The sequence below is a fragment of the Mercurialis annua genome, linkage group LG6 (assembly GCF_937616625.2).
Source record: "Mercurialis annua linkage group LG6, ddMerAnnu1.2, whole genome shotgun sequence".
Lineage (NCBI taxonomy): Eukaryota > Viridiplantae > Streptophyta > Magnoliopsida > Malpighiales > Euphorbiaceae > Mercurialis > Mercurialis annua.
The window spans coordinates 45,009,902-45,024,670 of record NC_065575.1 but is presented as its reverse complement, the minus strand read 5'-3'; the positions used below and the strand labels follow the sequence as shown (position 1 = coordinate 45,024,670).

General features: G+C 34.1%; 2 protein-coding genes across 4 annotated transcripts; one reads left to right on the top strand and one right to left on the bottom strand.

Moving 5' to 3' along the window:
* Nucleotides 1-336: 336 nt before the first annotated feature.
* On the bottom strand, nt 337-4,759 carry LOC126653786 (uncharacterized). Of its 3 annotated transcripts, none has more exons than XM_050347722.2 (13): nt 4,671-4,759; nt 4,384-4,585; nt 4,115-4,189; nt 3,923-4,024; nt 3,722-3,756; nt 3,381-3,494; nt 2,737-2,851; nt 2,441-2,631; nt 2,240-2,356; nt 1,690-1,770; nt 1,336-1,574; nt 1,153-1,192; nt 338-1,058 (listed from the first exon to the last, which is right to left on the bottom strand). In XM_050347722.2, exons 1-13 carry the CDS (start codon nt 4,707-4,709, stop codon nt 456-458), a joined length of 1,953 nt encoding a protein of 650 aa, XP_050203679.1. In that variant the 5' UTR covers nt 4,710-4,759; the 3' UTR covers nt 338-455. The 3 variants fall into 3 exon arrangements, with proteins under 3 accessions (XP_050203681.1, XP_050203679.1, XP_050203680.1); XM_050347723.2 differs by having other exon boundaries at nt 339-1,058; nt 1,336-1,569; nt 1,685-1,770; XM_050347724.2 differs by lacking the exon at nt 2,240-2,356 and having other exon boundaries at nt 337-1,058; nt 1,336-1,569; nt 1,685-1,770.
* Nucleotides 4,760-9,135: 4,376 nt separating this feature from the next.
* Nucleotides 9,136-14,769, top strand: LOC126686835 (DEAD-box ATP-dependent RNA helicase 8-like). The gene is made up of 10 exons (XM_050381096.2): nt 9,136-10,029; nt 10,125-10,185; nt 10,960-11,194; nt 11,716-11,954; nt 12,294-12,545; nt 12,629-12,809; nt 13,463-13,551; nt 13,627-13,700; nt 13,784-13,922; nt 14,389-14,769. Exons 1-9 carry the CDS (start codon nt 9,689-9,691, stop codon nt 13,860-13,862), a joined length of 1,551 nt encoding a protein of 516 aa, XP_050237053.1. The 5' UTR covers nt 9,136-9,688; the 3' UTR covers nt 13,863-13,922; nt 14,389-14,769.

The window sequence follows — 14,769 nt, the reverse complement described above, 5'->3', positions numbered from 1 at the left end:
TTGTTACTTGAATTTGATTCGATGTATAAAAGAATTAAAAATTAAATTTTAATAACTACAATTATAAAAGATAAAAAAAAAATCGATTAGTCTCGTGAGTCAGTGGAGTTTCTTGATGTTCGAATTCAAACTTGACTTAGCAATTGATTTATGTAGTTCGAACTCAAACCCGACTCTATTAGTATCACGTCAAATTTGACTCTGTTAGGTCATAGGTGTGCCGAACTGAATTTAATACAAGTGAAAAGTCCATGACTTCGCATTTTTAAATGCAATGTTGAAAATGCTATATGAAGGAAAATCAATAGATATTCCAAATATTATTTGAACAAATTGTATTTATTGGCAAACACTGTTACAATAAAATGAAATATTATATATATAAACTGCACAAGTAAATTTAGCAGCTATCAAAATCTGAAAGTGGTCGAGAAAGCTGAAGGAGATTACATTCATTATGGCAACACGACTAGCTGAGACAGTATAACATCTGAGATCGTCTTCCCATGGCGGTCAATCCTCCGTGAGCAGTTAACACCGCCATCTAGAATGTTACGGACCACAACATTCAAAGAATGGATTCCCCTGACTTCATATAACTCTACAATAACATGTTCAGTAATCCATTTGTCTCGCTTCATGGTATCATCCGAGTTTATGAACGAAGAGGTATTTGAAAGACTGAAAACAACCCCCTTTACCCATTGAGGTGTAATAACAATCTTCAATCTATCAATATCAGAAGGACAATGTGGAATGATAGAAAAATTCAAATCATTTCCTTTGTCTCCAGTTCTGCCGTGTGCTACAGTATAAAGCGGAATCTTCTGGCCTGATGGAGCAGGAGAGGGCATAATCATCGGCGAAGAACATTCTTCACAAGAATCATCCGTGGTAGCTTTAATAAATGTTGGTAAAGCAGATTCTGTCCGAGAATGGTTGTTGGCTGCATCCCCCCAGTTGATTCTTCTCTCTTCTAAATCAAAGTATTTCTCATCTAAACTACTTTCTTTAGTGTGCTTTACTCCAGACAACCAGAAGACATGTTCACGTCCGATCTGAAAACCATATAAAGTTTCATTTATTTATTTTTCCAGCTACGAATTTTTCATACTGTAAGTAATGGTAATATGAAAAAGGCTGCAAGACTACCATCAGCTTTTCGAGAATTATCTCTTTCTTAAATCCAGTGCTGCATCAGTGAACGAAAAGAATAATCATCATCCAGTAATGAAAACAATTCTCTTTTCTAGGCTAATTAACTTCGAAGAACAATTTCTTTATGTTGCTATTTTTAACAATAAAAAAGGAGCAAGAAGCGGAAAGGAAACTAACCTAATGCCCCCTCCACCGGCTGGTCCATTCGTATACAAAGCTGTAAACTCTCTTGTAAATAGCACTGCATGCTCCTTTAGCTCGAACAATCCATCCATGCGTAGCCTTATGTCTTCATTAGCAGCACAAGATAAATTCTTATCGATAGTCCTAGTAGCCTTCAGGCTATCAAGTCCAATTATGTATGAGATGATATTACAGTTTGCACCAGGACATACTTCATCCATCCATGACCTGACCTAATATAAATACACGAACATATTAATTCAGAAAAATGTTTAAAATAAAATAACTAGAAGAGCAAAAAGCTCAACACCAATTTAATTAACATGCCCCTGTGAATACCAACCTTACTAGATATTCAGCAGCTTTAGCACGTGCCACACATTCATACCCTCCATATGATATCTCTCCCCATCCTTTCCAACCACAATCCTGAAAACAATGAATCAGACCCAAAACCAATCCAGAACAAGAAAATGCCTTGCTTCCAACTGAAAATGGTTGAACTCAAAACTGAGTTTTCCAAAAGAAGTATTGAAAACTGACCCAGCATCAAATCAACACGAGAAAGAAAGAAATAACGAGTTTCAAGGGTAAATAGCCAGAGCTCTGTCGCATGGCATTAGCATACTAACATAGATATGCTTTATGATTGCTCTGAAGTTTGTACAATATGGGGCTTAAATTATTAAGCCTTTTCTTTTGTCATATATTCGTAAAACAGCTTTGGATTTTAGAGCTACAAGCTCCATAAGGTTATGCTGGTGAGTTGGATACTAATAGGAGGAAGTAGGTTTAACTGTTATTGGGTAGTCAATAAAATAAAACTATGAGTAGAAAATTTTGATTAATTTCAGTTTGTATTGTGCATAAATTACATCAAGATTGACAGCATACAAACCTTTGGAACCAAGCGCAAGAGTTTATCTGGCCGAGAATCTAAAGATGGTTTTGCCCCAGCACAAAGAACACAACAACTTGACAATGGGTTGAACGAAACATCCTGAATATCAATTACCTTTGCACCAAGAATCATTTCAATTTATTATCTCTCCGCAGTCCTTGTATGACACGTCGCCTTCAAAATACACATAATACTTACCACGTCTGGAGTGATATAAGCACTTGGATCTCCAATCTCATAGAGAAGTTGTTGGGCACAAGTACTGAAATTTAGTACACCGCTGCTGCCCTCTGCCTTTGCTACACAAACCTGTCCATTGAAACTTATCTCCGCATAAGGAAGTGAGACATCCAGCAGAGTCGAGAAAGACATGTCTCGGTATATGTCGGCTATCACAGAGAAAATTTGTATAAGTAAACATTATAGCCATTAAGTGTACTTCTATCTTTACGGGCTTTTAGGAATCCTTTTAGGATTATATAGAACAAGCTCACCCGGATGCATGAAGTATCCTCCTGTGAGCTGACAACCACACTCTAGGAGATGACCCGCCAATGATCCCTGAGCTAGCTCCTTGAGGTCATCCCAATTCCAACCGAGTTCGTAAACCTAATTGAACTCCAAAGCCATCAAAAAAGTTTCTTGCTGCAAGGAAATAAACTGACAGAACTGACAAAACAAAGCAGACTACATAACTGCTTTAATTCTACGTTCCGGAAAAAAAAAAGCAACCAGCTTAACAAAACTGTTAAAGCCATTAGCTACATGATAGTGCAGTTATCATGCTTTGTTACATATTCATAAGTTTTATTTTCTTGCCAACTTCTTTTAATGAAAAGATGTGGACTGCATTGCATAATAATATTCCTATTTCCAGTAATATTCTGATAAAAAAACATGCATTAGATTATGTGTTCATATACTGTTATTTCACAAATGGAAGACTATTATTTTCAGGCAGTTGAGTTGCTATTTTCTCTATTTCATATCTGATATTGGATTTTATAACATGGGTGAAACATGCCCATAGAAGAACAAATGTCACATCTTCAATAAAAGAGTATACAAACATAAGGTATAAATCATCAGGTAAGGAGCGAGGAAAATAGAGGTATGACATAAAGGAAAAATTATATACCATTGGTGCTAAGAACAAGGCAGCATCAGCAACTCGTGAAGTAATTATAACATTTGGTTGATAACTTTCCAGACACTCAACAATTGGAGCTGCTCCAAGATATGTGCTGATACCCTTCGGAGATGAGACCAAAAATCGGGTTAGGCTTACCAGGGAAATTTTAATTGTGAAGTTCAAATGCTCTATTATTATATGTTGTTAAGAGTAACAAATTGGAACTTGATCACAGAGAATAAAATTTAATATTGAAAAGCGAATTTACATCAAAATCAAGGGTGCAAGTTTCATGAAGTTTGAATGCAAAAAGGAAATACATGTATGCGAACCAGATTCTTACTTACACCTTCCATAACATTTGATTCCTTGGACGGAGACCCTGAACATGAAAATAAAGAGCTTTCAAATTCTAGAACTTTATGGCACACGCAACATGATGACAGTTAAATGTACATATTATTTGACTCAGTTACATTTATGGAATTTTAGTGAAGTAATCCTATCAAATTTCTGTATAACAAGCCCCCAAAGGTGGCATATAATACCTGACTTATCGCAAGAAACCTCACGAGCCACAGCAACAGAAACACTAAGCCCCAGATTGCTAGCAACTCTTAAAACACTATCCTGAGCACCAAGCGGATCCACTAACCAGTAAAATCGTCAAACATTCAGAGACAACATATAAGAGAGTTCTTTTATAATGTCATCTAGTAATTTGATGTTTATGTTCTTACTTGCCCCCATGTTGGTTATAACGCAAGTTCCTCTTTCAACAGCCAAGGGAAGGAGCACATTCATCCAATCCGAGACTGCGACAAAACGAATAAAAAAAATAAGAAAACAATAATCAAAACAAACTCTTCACAGCATAAATGCAATTCTAAAATTAAAAAGAAAAAAAAAACACATTTATGAATAATCGTGTAATTTGCATTCCGCTAATTAATCGATTCTAGATTATTATAATTCAATTAAACCCTAGTGTATATTGACATTAACATACTGCGGGAATCAAAGCCATCACCACCAGACATCATAATCTGATAACGCTCAGCAAGAGTGCGCTCAGCTAAACACTCCAGCACTATATAATTAAGCTCTTTAACTCTCTCAAGCAACTTAAGCGCCGCTGATGGTCTGTCGCCGCCAAAGCCTGCCCCGCATCCTATGTAAACCTTCTCTCTTCTTCTTTCAGGATTCTTTCTCTGCAGAAAATTCAAAAATTCAAATTCAAAATCTATAACTCAGTATTAATATAGCAACAAATTAAATCAAAAAAAAATAGCTAACCAGTTTGATTATGCAATTATGAATGTCTTGATCATCCATTGTTTTTTTGCAATTGTTATCAGCGACTGTTCTTCGTTAATCAATTTTCTGTTTAATTAAACATATTATCGTTAGTAATATTGTCTGCCACGTGTACAGTTTGTGGTGGGTCCCCAGAATTTTTATGGTTATCCTGTGACCTGTCCCTTGAAAATGTGCTGACTTGGCCATTTTCTACACAGTTAAGTGGTGTCATGGTTGCTCCATTGATTGTTTTTCTGCTTTATTTTAATTTGTCATTTTAATTTTTGCAAATTAACTTATTAACTTTAATCTGCTAATGCTGATGCTGAGTGGTTAGGTTTTCTTTTCTTGTTTTACCGGTCCCACTAATCTCTTAAATTTCAACTCAAACTCAATAATTATCCATTTTTGTCAATAATAATAATTCAAATGATTCAGCATTTTGTATTTCTTCTGTTTTAGCTTTGCACTTGGCTCCCTCATAGTTCTGTATTTTTACATTTTCCCTCAAAATTTCAAAAATTTCTCATCCACCCTCTAGTTAGCTAATTTACATTTTTGTTTGTTTGTTGGTTAACCGTTCCATATTTACGATAATTTTCTTACATCAAAATGAAATACTTCGATAATATTCTTCGGTTATACAAAAATGTTGTGTGATTTTTCGATTTAAATTTAAATCTATCAATAAAACATAACTAAGTTGCTTCATAATAAAATTTAGCAAATTTTAAATTTTAATTTGGAATGTAAGAAATAAAGTGTTAGCAAATGTGAATCATATTAGTTTTATTATTATTTTTACAGTTGAAAAACAAAGCGCTTCAGGGAGAAGTTGAACTCATGATTTTAGCAATTTTTCATCTAGCACTTACAAAATTAAAACGCTAGTTCGTTGATGTATTAAAAAATGTGTCTTTTACATTCTAAACTTTAGATAAGTGCTCTACATTATGTGCTAAATCAAACTCACAATGCTAAATTTCGCATTTAAAATAAAATAAACAATTTTTATTGCAATGCTATATCATGTCTAAATTTAGCATTTAAAATGAAATAAACAATTTCATTGTAATGTTATATCATGTCTAAATTTAGCATATATTAAACTTTATAATAACACCCAGTTTAGCATATGCTAAATTTATTTATCCATCTAAATTAATTAAAACATGTCATTAATAACAATTTTAGTTAGCATAATTATACCTATATAATTTTGTTTAAATTAATAGATTATTATGAAAAAAAATTATTTATTTAATAAAATAATGTATGATTATTTTTAAATATAAATTAAATGATAAATAACCAAAATATAATTAATATACTAGATTTTTACAAAAATAAATAAATTATAAAGTAATTAATTAATTATTTATTAAAGATAATATCTCAATTAATTAATATTTATTATGTAAATGATGGATTGTGTGTTCCAATCGGCAATTATGGCCTGCAAAGTAAGGTAGATGACAAATCGAACTGTGGTTGTCTAATTGGATCTCCAATACTTAAGTCGGTTTAAATTTAAGCTAGAAAAGTAACACGAATATCTCCGTGTATAGGCATACCTCAAATCCTTTTATACTAGTGAGATCTAACCTGGTAGAGTAATAGAATGAGAGTGATAATTTTAGGTAGTAGAGTTGAAGTAGGAAGTAGAACCCTACTTTGTAACGTGATTTTCGGTTGAATCCTATTCAGGAAGTAGTCTGAAATAGGAATGTCTTCTTGTATCAGTCTTTAACTCTGTATAGGAGACTATTTTTAATATGCCCAGTAGGTCTTTATCTTATACATTCTCCCTGTTATTGTAGTGTTACAGTTCACTCTGGATTTGATATCTTTAAAGTCCGGTTTTTATGCGATGCCGACTCCTTGAGGATTTGATCAATATTTGCTTGGGCAAAGTTCGTATGAGCATGCTCTCAAGAAGGCGAATCTAGTAAGACTTGATTATGTTAGTACGTATCGAAATTACTTTTGGGTATGTCCTGATATAAGCTTTGTTGGTTGAACTTTTATAGGACTCGGCTTATTATATTGTGTTAATGATAAAACGTGTTTCTATATGTTATGGAAGTTTAGGTTCGATTTTCCATGTTAAAGCCATCAATATTTTGTTATTTTAAATCTCATTAATTTTAACTTGTACAATCAATAAAACATGATCTGATAATGTTTACCAGTGTACAAAAACATCGTAGAACACTTTAGAAACTATCTGAACCCTTTAAGCAAAAACATTAATTTCTAAATTCATAAGAAACTAAAGGGTTTTCGTGGGAACGACCTTTATGACTTGATAGCATGACCAAATGTTCGCGAGGGCAGGTTGTGCTTGTCTCAACGAGACATTTAGGTTGATCAAAACCCTAAAAGACCAAGAAAAGTTTGTGATGCGAACTAGAGGTTCACGGGCACAAACCACGTGACCATTAAAACTCGTAACCAACATATTTGAATGCCCAATGAAAAGTTGACACGTTTCAATAGCCGTTTGAATAATGCATGCCTAAGGCATAGGTCGCAGACGCAAACTGCCTGTTCGAAAGCACGACATAGCCTGTGCCAACATACCAAAATTTGCACTTTAAATAGAGTTGTGAAGACATCTTTGGTTGAGTATAAATAAATATTCATTTGGATCATTTCAAGATGAGAAACATTAACACATTAAAAACATTCAAAGCTCTTAAATACTTATTATAAAACATTAATTGTACATCAATTTGTGTTGATTGTTTCTTTTTTCTAGTTGGTGAATCATTTATTGATTTCATCTTGTGAATTCTTAATTATCATTGAAATATGATGTTTGTAAGTTAGGAGTTTAGTTTATATAGAAACTCTTTTGTCTAGTTAAGTGTTAAATTTTAAACACAATTTGTAACTTTTGAATTGTGGATATAGCTTTAAGTTCAAATCGAACTACTTTAAAATTCGTTTTGTGAATTTTTTAAACCATAAACTTCTGTAATTTTTTTTAAACAATTTCTATTTTTTTTAAACAATTTATATTCACCTTTCTTTAAAGTTGCATTTTGGAATTTCATGTACTCATATAAAAAACCTATATGACTCAAATACAATTAGTTTGAATGTGAAAGGTGTAAAATTGTCTTTCATTGTTTAGAGTCGAGACATGTCAAAAACACCTTACATATTGTCTAAAAAAGGAACATATGTCCATCACTCCCTGAACTTGGCACAAAATATTAAAAAAGTCATTATCGTTGCTTTTGGTACAAACATACTCGCAACTTGATCATTTAGCATCAAATCAGCCCATTTGACACAAAACCCCTCAAAAAGATAGTGAGATTGCTAAACTCAAAAATCAATACTAATTAATCATAATTTTGTAACGATTAACACAATTAAAACTCTAATTAAACCTAATCAAATACCTAAATTCAATCAATCGGAAATCGCCGCCACCATGAAACTCTAATTAAACCTAATTAAATACCTAAATTCTCGCTTGAGTAGCAACAAATATGCTCATTTGCGTTGGAGGAACAAGTGATTTGCTCATAAGGAGCAAATTTGCTCATTTAACTCGAGGAGCTGATCGTGGATAGAGGTGGCGATGGATGGAGGCGAACGGTAGTCGGAAGGAAGAAAAAAAAAGAAAGAGAGAAGGAGAGTAAGACACGAAGAAGAAGAGAAGAAAAAAGGAAAAGAAGAAGAAAAAAGGAAAAAACAAAAACGATGCCTCATTTTTTATTAAAAAAATAAATAAATTATCAAATTTTTAATATTGTAAAGACGTAATTGAAAATTAAAAATATTAAAAATTGAGAATTAATTTAAGAGATAAATAAAATATTAAGATTTTGTTTAAACTTTTTTTCATTCTTTTACGGAGAGTGTAACTCGCTTGTAGGGGGTGAGAATGGAAAGAGTCTTTTGATGCTAAATGGCATAGTTGCAGGTTAATTTGTACCAAATACCTCCAATATGACATTTTTGATATTTCGTGGCCGATTTAAATAGCAATATGCCCCTTTAACTTGTAAGTAATGGACAATTAACACATAAATTAATTTTGTGAGCAAATCAATATACGAGCTTGCTAATTATAGGCAATTAGCCCTATTTTAAAAAATTCCCCCCTTCAATTTGTAAGTTAATTGTCTCCTCAATTGGCAATTTACTTAACTTGTAAGGTAATTTGCTAAGATGGGGCTAATTACCTGAACCGATCAAGTTCGTGTATTGATTTATCCATAAAATTAATTTTGTATTAATTGTCGATTATTTATAAGTAGGGGGGGTAATTTGCTATTTAAATCCTTCATGGGTGAATTGATCCTTTGTTCAAAGAAAAAACTATAGGGTAATGGGTGACCTACTTTTCATAATTTTTAATTGGGACTAAAGCCAAAGAAAGCCGGTTATTTGAGAAAATACACAAAACAATAGGGACAACATTGCAAATTACAAGTTATACTTTGATGCCCTAGCTAGGACGGTTTCTTTCTCAATTTCCCCATTTTCCACAGAGCAAAAACCTACTCAAAACGCATACCAAACGCCATGAATCAACGCTCAAGCTTCGCTATCTTCTTCCTCTTCTCCTTTTAGCTGTGAAACAGTGAAACCACTCCCTATATTTTTCCCTTTTAGCTTCTTTAGCAACTCAAAATCGCACTATTTCTCATTTCTACTGCAGATCCGCTGCATTTCTCGCCTCGATATTCCTTCAATTTTACGATCTCGACCAGTCTTTTCCGATTTCCGTACAAAATCGACTTTATCTGCTTGATAACCCCGCAATTTTTACAGTTTTACGTTTCGAGAAACCCTAGATTCTGACTTTGTATAAATTTCTCAATTCTTTTTTTTTGTTTCCGTATGCCAAACACAAATTGATAGATATTTTAGTCCAAATTGATTTTGTGAGTATTAATCAGGTTTTGGTAGTTCTATCTGTTTCATTTTGCACAAATTTTGGATTTAAATCTTGGTCGGTTTAGTTGTTAGGTTTAGGTTAGGGTTTGTTAGTCATGAACAACAACAATAACAACAATAGAGGGCGGTATCCGCCAGGGATGGGCGCCGGTAGAGGTGCAGGTATGAACGCGAACCCCAGTTTTCAGTCAAGGGTTCCGCAACAGCAGTATGTTCAGAGAAATATGTTGCAGAATTACCAGCAACAGCAGCAGTATCATCAACATCAGCAGCAACAGCAGCAACACCAGCAGCAACAACAACAACAGCAACACCAGCAGCAGCAAAATCAACATCAGCAACAGCAGCAGTGGTTGAGGAGGACCCAACTACCTCCTGCAGATTCCAGCGTTGATGAGGTGGAAAAGACTGTGCAGTCTGAGGCTGTGGACTCGACGTATGATATAATTAATCACTCGGAGTTATAGTTTTATTTGTTATCTTATAGTTTTGTAAGTTGACTTAAGTATTTATTGGTTCATTTCTGTATAGCTCACAAGATTGGAAGGCGAGGCTAAAGATACCACCAGCTGATACCCGTTACAGAACAGAGGTATGGCTTATAATAACACAATAAATTCACATGCTCTTTTGGATGGTTATGTTGTTCTTTGTTTGTTTTTAGAAGTCTGAGTACTCCTTTTTGCAACTCCTCTTGCTAGGATGGAGTTTGTAGTGTGAGTTGCATTTTGGCAGATTTGAATTTGTTTGTGTGGGGATTGATCACATTTCTGACTTAACAGAGACTGGGATGTATATCCTAACTTCAAATTCTGAAATTAAAAGATTCATTATCATAGGTAGGCTGGAGTCATTTGATTAATATGGTGTCCCTATATCTCTAAGAGCTTCTTTCGTTGTTACTTAAAGCGTTTGAGTTGGGTATTTTGTTTATATATACAGGAAATGCATTCATACAGTAACATCTTTTCACCTAAACTTATGGAAAAAAAACATGCAGATAAAGAATGCGGATGAAATTAGATTGCATGTGTTACTCATGTACAAATAGAACCTTTGGAGTATATTTTCTGCTTTCTTATCTTCCCCTTTTTTTGGTATGAAAACCAACTTCTCCACATTTTTGTGTGTTCACTGGTTATTGGTATTAGAAGATGGATTTTGATGCTAAACTTAGCTAGCTATCAATAACTATCCATGTGTATGCGAGAACCAAGCTGTTAATTATGTTTCTTAACATTGAAGTAGTTTTAAGTCATAGTATGATGAAGCAATACAAGCGGATCAATGGCTCAAGGAACTTTTAATTATGTGGGAAAACATTATGTAAAAACTTGTGATTTGAATCTTAAATATTAATTTCCAGGATGTGACGGCCACCAAAGGAAATGAATTTGAGGACTATTTTCTGAAGAGGGAGCTGCTTATGGGAATTTATGAGAAGGGGTTTGAAAGACCATCACCAATTCAGGAAGAAAGCATTCCAATTGCTCTTACTGGTAGTGATATTCTTGCTAGAGCTAAAAATGGGACTGGAAAAACAGCAGCTTTTTGTGTCCCTGCCTTGGAAAAAATCGACCAAGATAATAATGTTATTCAAGGTTTGATCATCCTCCATCTCTGAATTTTACTAAAACGCATGGCTATCTTCATTTGCGCAAAATTTTCACCCTTTGTTAAATTAGTAATGCCTCGAGTAAAATTGAAATTAGTACATTTTGGGCTTGCAGCGTTTTTAGTTTGCTGTATTCTTGGAAGATAAATTTATGTTGTCTTTGCTGTCTGGAAATCAAAAAAATTAATGTGGAAAGATATAATGCCATTCTGGAACAATTTATTTATCGGTGCAACACTGCATTGATGTGTGCTGGTATACCAGGAATGTCTTTCTGGTGATTGAGTTTGTTCAGTAAGTCTAGGCAGGCCTAATTATTAGCAGTCTTGTCATGCAATATTACTTGATATTAATTGCTTGTGAGGGTGTTGATTTTTCTTTGTCTTTTGATGCTTGATTTTAGCCGAGTATATTAGCTTATGATATGATCTGTATGTAGTATCTAATATTGTAATATCTTTATTGTTCTTTCTAACTTTTGGTAACTTTAATGGCATTTGATTGTAGTTGTAATTCTTGTTCCAACAAGGGAGTTGGCGCTTCAGACATCACAAGTTTGTAAGGAGCTCGGGAAGCATTTGCAAATTCAAGTAATGGTTACCACAGGTGGTACAAGTCTAAAAGATGACATCATGCGTTTATACCAACCAGTTCATCTACTGGTCGGGACTCCTGGAAGAATATTGGATCTTGCCAAAAAAGGCATTTGCATTTTGAAGGATTGTTCAATGCTTGTTATGGATGAGGTAAGTACTGAATCCCCCCCTATAGTTTCCCCCTTATGTATTATCATTATTCGTGCTGTAGTTAGTTGGTAATCTGATCACCTATGGTCGTATTTTGCCCATTTTTTTTCTGCATATTTACTTGATGTAACACTTCTTAGATTAGGATTAATGTTTTGTGGTTGGCCTTAAAGAGTTGTCTGAAATTTCAAGGGAGTGATTTTGTGCTTCTTAGTTGAAGCTTGTTAACCTTATTATTTATGTGTAAACTTATGAACTAATTGATATTATTTTTGTGCAAACTGTTCTTCAGTTTAACTTAGGGATATGAAGCTGATCTTGCATGTGTTTGTCTTTCAGGCAGATAAGCTATTGTCTCCTGAATTCCAACCTTCAGTGGAACAGCTGATTCGTTTTCTTTCTCCGACCCGTCAGATTTTGATGTTTTCTGCAACATTTCCTGTTACTGTCAAGGACTTTAAGGATAGATATTTGCATAAGCCTTACGTTATCAATCTTATGGATGAGCTTACTCTAAAGGGTATCACTCAATTTTATGCTTTTGTTGAAGAACGACAGAAAGTCCATTGTCTAAACACTCTTTTCTCTAAGGTCTGATCTCAACTGAACTACTAATGTATGCTTCTCTTTCTTTTTTCTTCCATGGATATAACTCTATTCTGGTTTATATGCAGCTTCAAATTAATCAATCTATCATTTTCTGCAACTCAGTGAATCGGGTAGAACTTTTGGCAAAAAAGATCACTGAGCTTGGTTATTCTTGTTTCTATATCCATGCAAAGATGTTGCAAGATCATCGCAACAGAGTGTTTCACGACTTCCGCAATGGTGCATGCAGAAATCTTGTTTGTACTGGTATGCTAATGACAGTTACAATTTGTTGTTAATTTCTTTTATTCATTGATATACTTGCACAAGTCTGCATGAGCTGCTATAGCAAAAAACTTATGCATCTCTTATCGATATGACATTTGATTTTATCATTTTATTATAAAATAATTGCTTTCTTTGGATACATAATTTAGCAGAACATTTATGATTTATTTCTTTTCATTTAGAAGGGGTGCAAACTAAGTTAGATCTATGTAAGGTTGAAAATGCAAGAAAATCAAGTCATTATTTGAAGACCGTACGGACTTCTATTGGAGCTGATTCAGATAACTTTTGGCTTGACTTTCACTCTTAAAACAATGAGGTGTATAGGAGAGATCTTGCATAGGGAGTGGTTTTGAAAGAATGTCCAGATTGATATTTTTATTGATCCGTGAAATTTCAAAGATGCAAATGCTTTCCACTTCTGTTGCTGGTTGCTTGGATGGTTCTGTTTTCATTGTGAAAGATTTTTCTCTAATCATATCTGAGCTTGTGGTTTTGTGGTGTGCATGTGGTATGATTGCTGTTATTTCAATTTGCCAAATCTGTAAAGTAATATATTTTATGCAAGTTCTGCAATTGTACTTGAATGTGCTTTGTATACAATATTCTAATGGTAACAATGGTTACTGCAGATTTATTTACCAGGGGTATAGACATCCAGGCAGTTAATGTGGTTATCAACTTTGATTTCCCCAAGAATTCTGAAACTTATCTTCACAGGGTATGTAGAACACTGTCTAATCATTTGTTTACTGTCTATTTCATGTTTCCTTATGAATAGTTATGTCACATGTAGGTTGGTCGATCAGGAAGGTTTGGTCACCTTGGTTTGGCTGTGAATTTGATTACTTATGAAGACCGCTTTAACTTGTATGATCTATCTTCCCTTCGAGCTTGCTTTTGCACTAATATTAGTTTTTATTTATATTTAATGGTGTATTACTTTCCAACAGGTATAGGATTGAGCAAGAACTTGGGACGGAGATTAAGCAAATTCCTCCACATATTGATCAGGCAATTTATTGCCGGTAATTTGTGGTAGAATTCTTGTCCTAATTCAACAATTGCGAGTAGCAACAACGGGTAGCAATGGTAAGTGAATAGCATTAAAGTGACTCCACTGTAGACTTGTCATTTTATTACTTGCTGAGATGGTTAAACACACGAGTTGCATGTTTCTGATATCGATTCATGTCTAAGCTCATGAGGATTATGTGGTGTTTATAGCCCTATTGCATGTATTCCTGTATAACTATTTTCCATTCATGCCTCTTATTTTTTAATTTGCATTTAAGTTTATGGGGATTATATGTTTTTTTGTAGCTCTATAGCATGTATTCTACTATTGATTTTGTTGTTTTAACTTCGTATGTCATATTGACTTGGCAATTCCTGAGGAATATGTATTAGTCAATCCTTAAGTCCCGCGTGTTCTTTTATGAGGAATATGTTAATTTTGGGTGTTTTTTCTTGAGTAGTGGTGTTGGCTGCTTGACCTAAAGTTTGGTGATGGTATGGCATTGCTGTTGATATGCTTATTATTTACTTGTTTTGATAGGGTTGAAGCTAGCTGCTCAAGATGGAATGTAGTTCTGCATCGTATGGACTACAGAAAATTAAGTAAATGTTGGTGGAGACTTTTATTGCTGTATGCATTTAACCCGGAATGCTTTTGTTTGTTTCTGGATATTTCATAGCCTGAAACATTAACTGGATTATAGATTAGAGTTTCAATGGTTAAAAAGTCCCAGTTGGATGCTGGGCCCCAGCTGTGTTGTGTTGGATTGCCATAACAGACTGGTTTAGTATTGTTAGTTTAGTGTTATCGTTGTTGAATCAAAGGCTGTACTCCGTGTCGTGGAAAGCCGTATCTACCTCCCTTGTTCCTCTCTCTATGTCTAGTGTTCAGTCCATTAATAAAGGCAATGACTTGAAAATA

What these genes read in the sequence shown, in the direction of transcription:
- LOC126653786 (XM_050347722.2), bottom strand. Translation starts at nt 4,709, where the DNA reads ATGGATGATCAAGACATTCATAATTGCATAATCAAACTG. An exon ending in TCTTGCGCTTGGTTCCAAAG is followed by an intron (nt 1,771 to 2,239) that starts GTTTGTATGCTG and finishes CATTGTTTTCAG; the next exon opens with GATTGTGGTTGGAAAGGATG. An exon ending in GCCGGTGGAGGGGGCATTAG is followed by an intron (nt 1,193 to 1,335) that starts GTTAGTTTCCTT and finishes TCACTGATGCAG; the next exon opens with CACTGGATTTAAGAAAGAGA.
- LOC126686835 (XM_050381096.2), top strand. Translation starts at nt 9,689, where the DNA reads ATGAACAACAACAATAACAACAATAGAGGGCGGTATCCGCCAGGGATG. An exon ending in CAATGCTTGTTATGGATGAG is followed by an intron (nt 11,955 to 12,293) that starts GTAAGTACTGAA and finishes TTTGTCTTTCAG; the next exon opens with GCAGATAAGCTATTGTCTCC. An exon ending in TATGAAGACCGCTTTAACTT is followed by an intron (nt 13,701 to 13,783) that starts GTATGATCTATC and finishes ACTTTCCAACAG; the next exon opens with GTATAGGATTGAGCAAGAAC.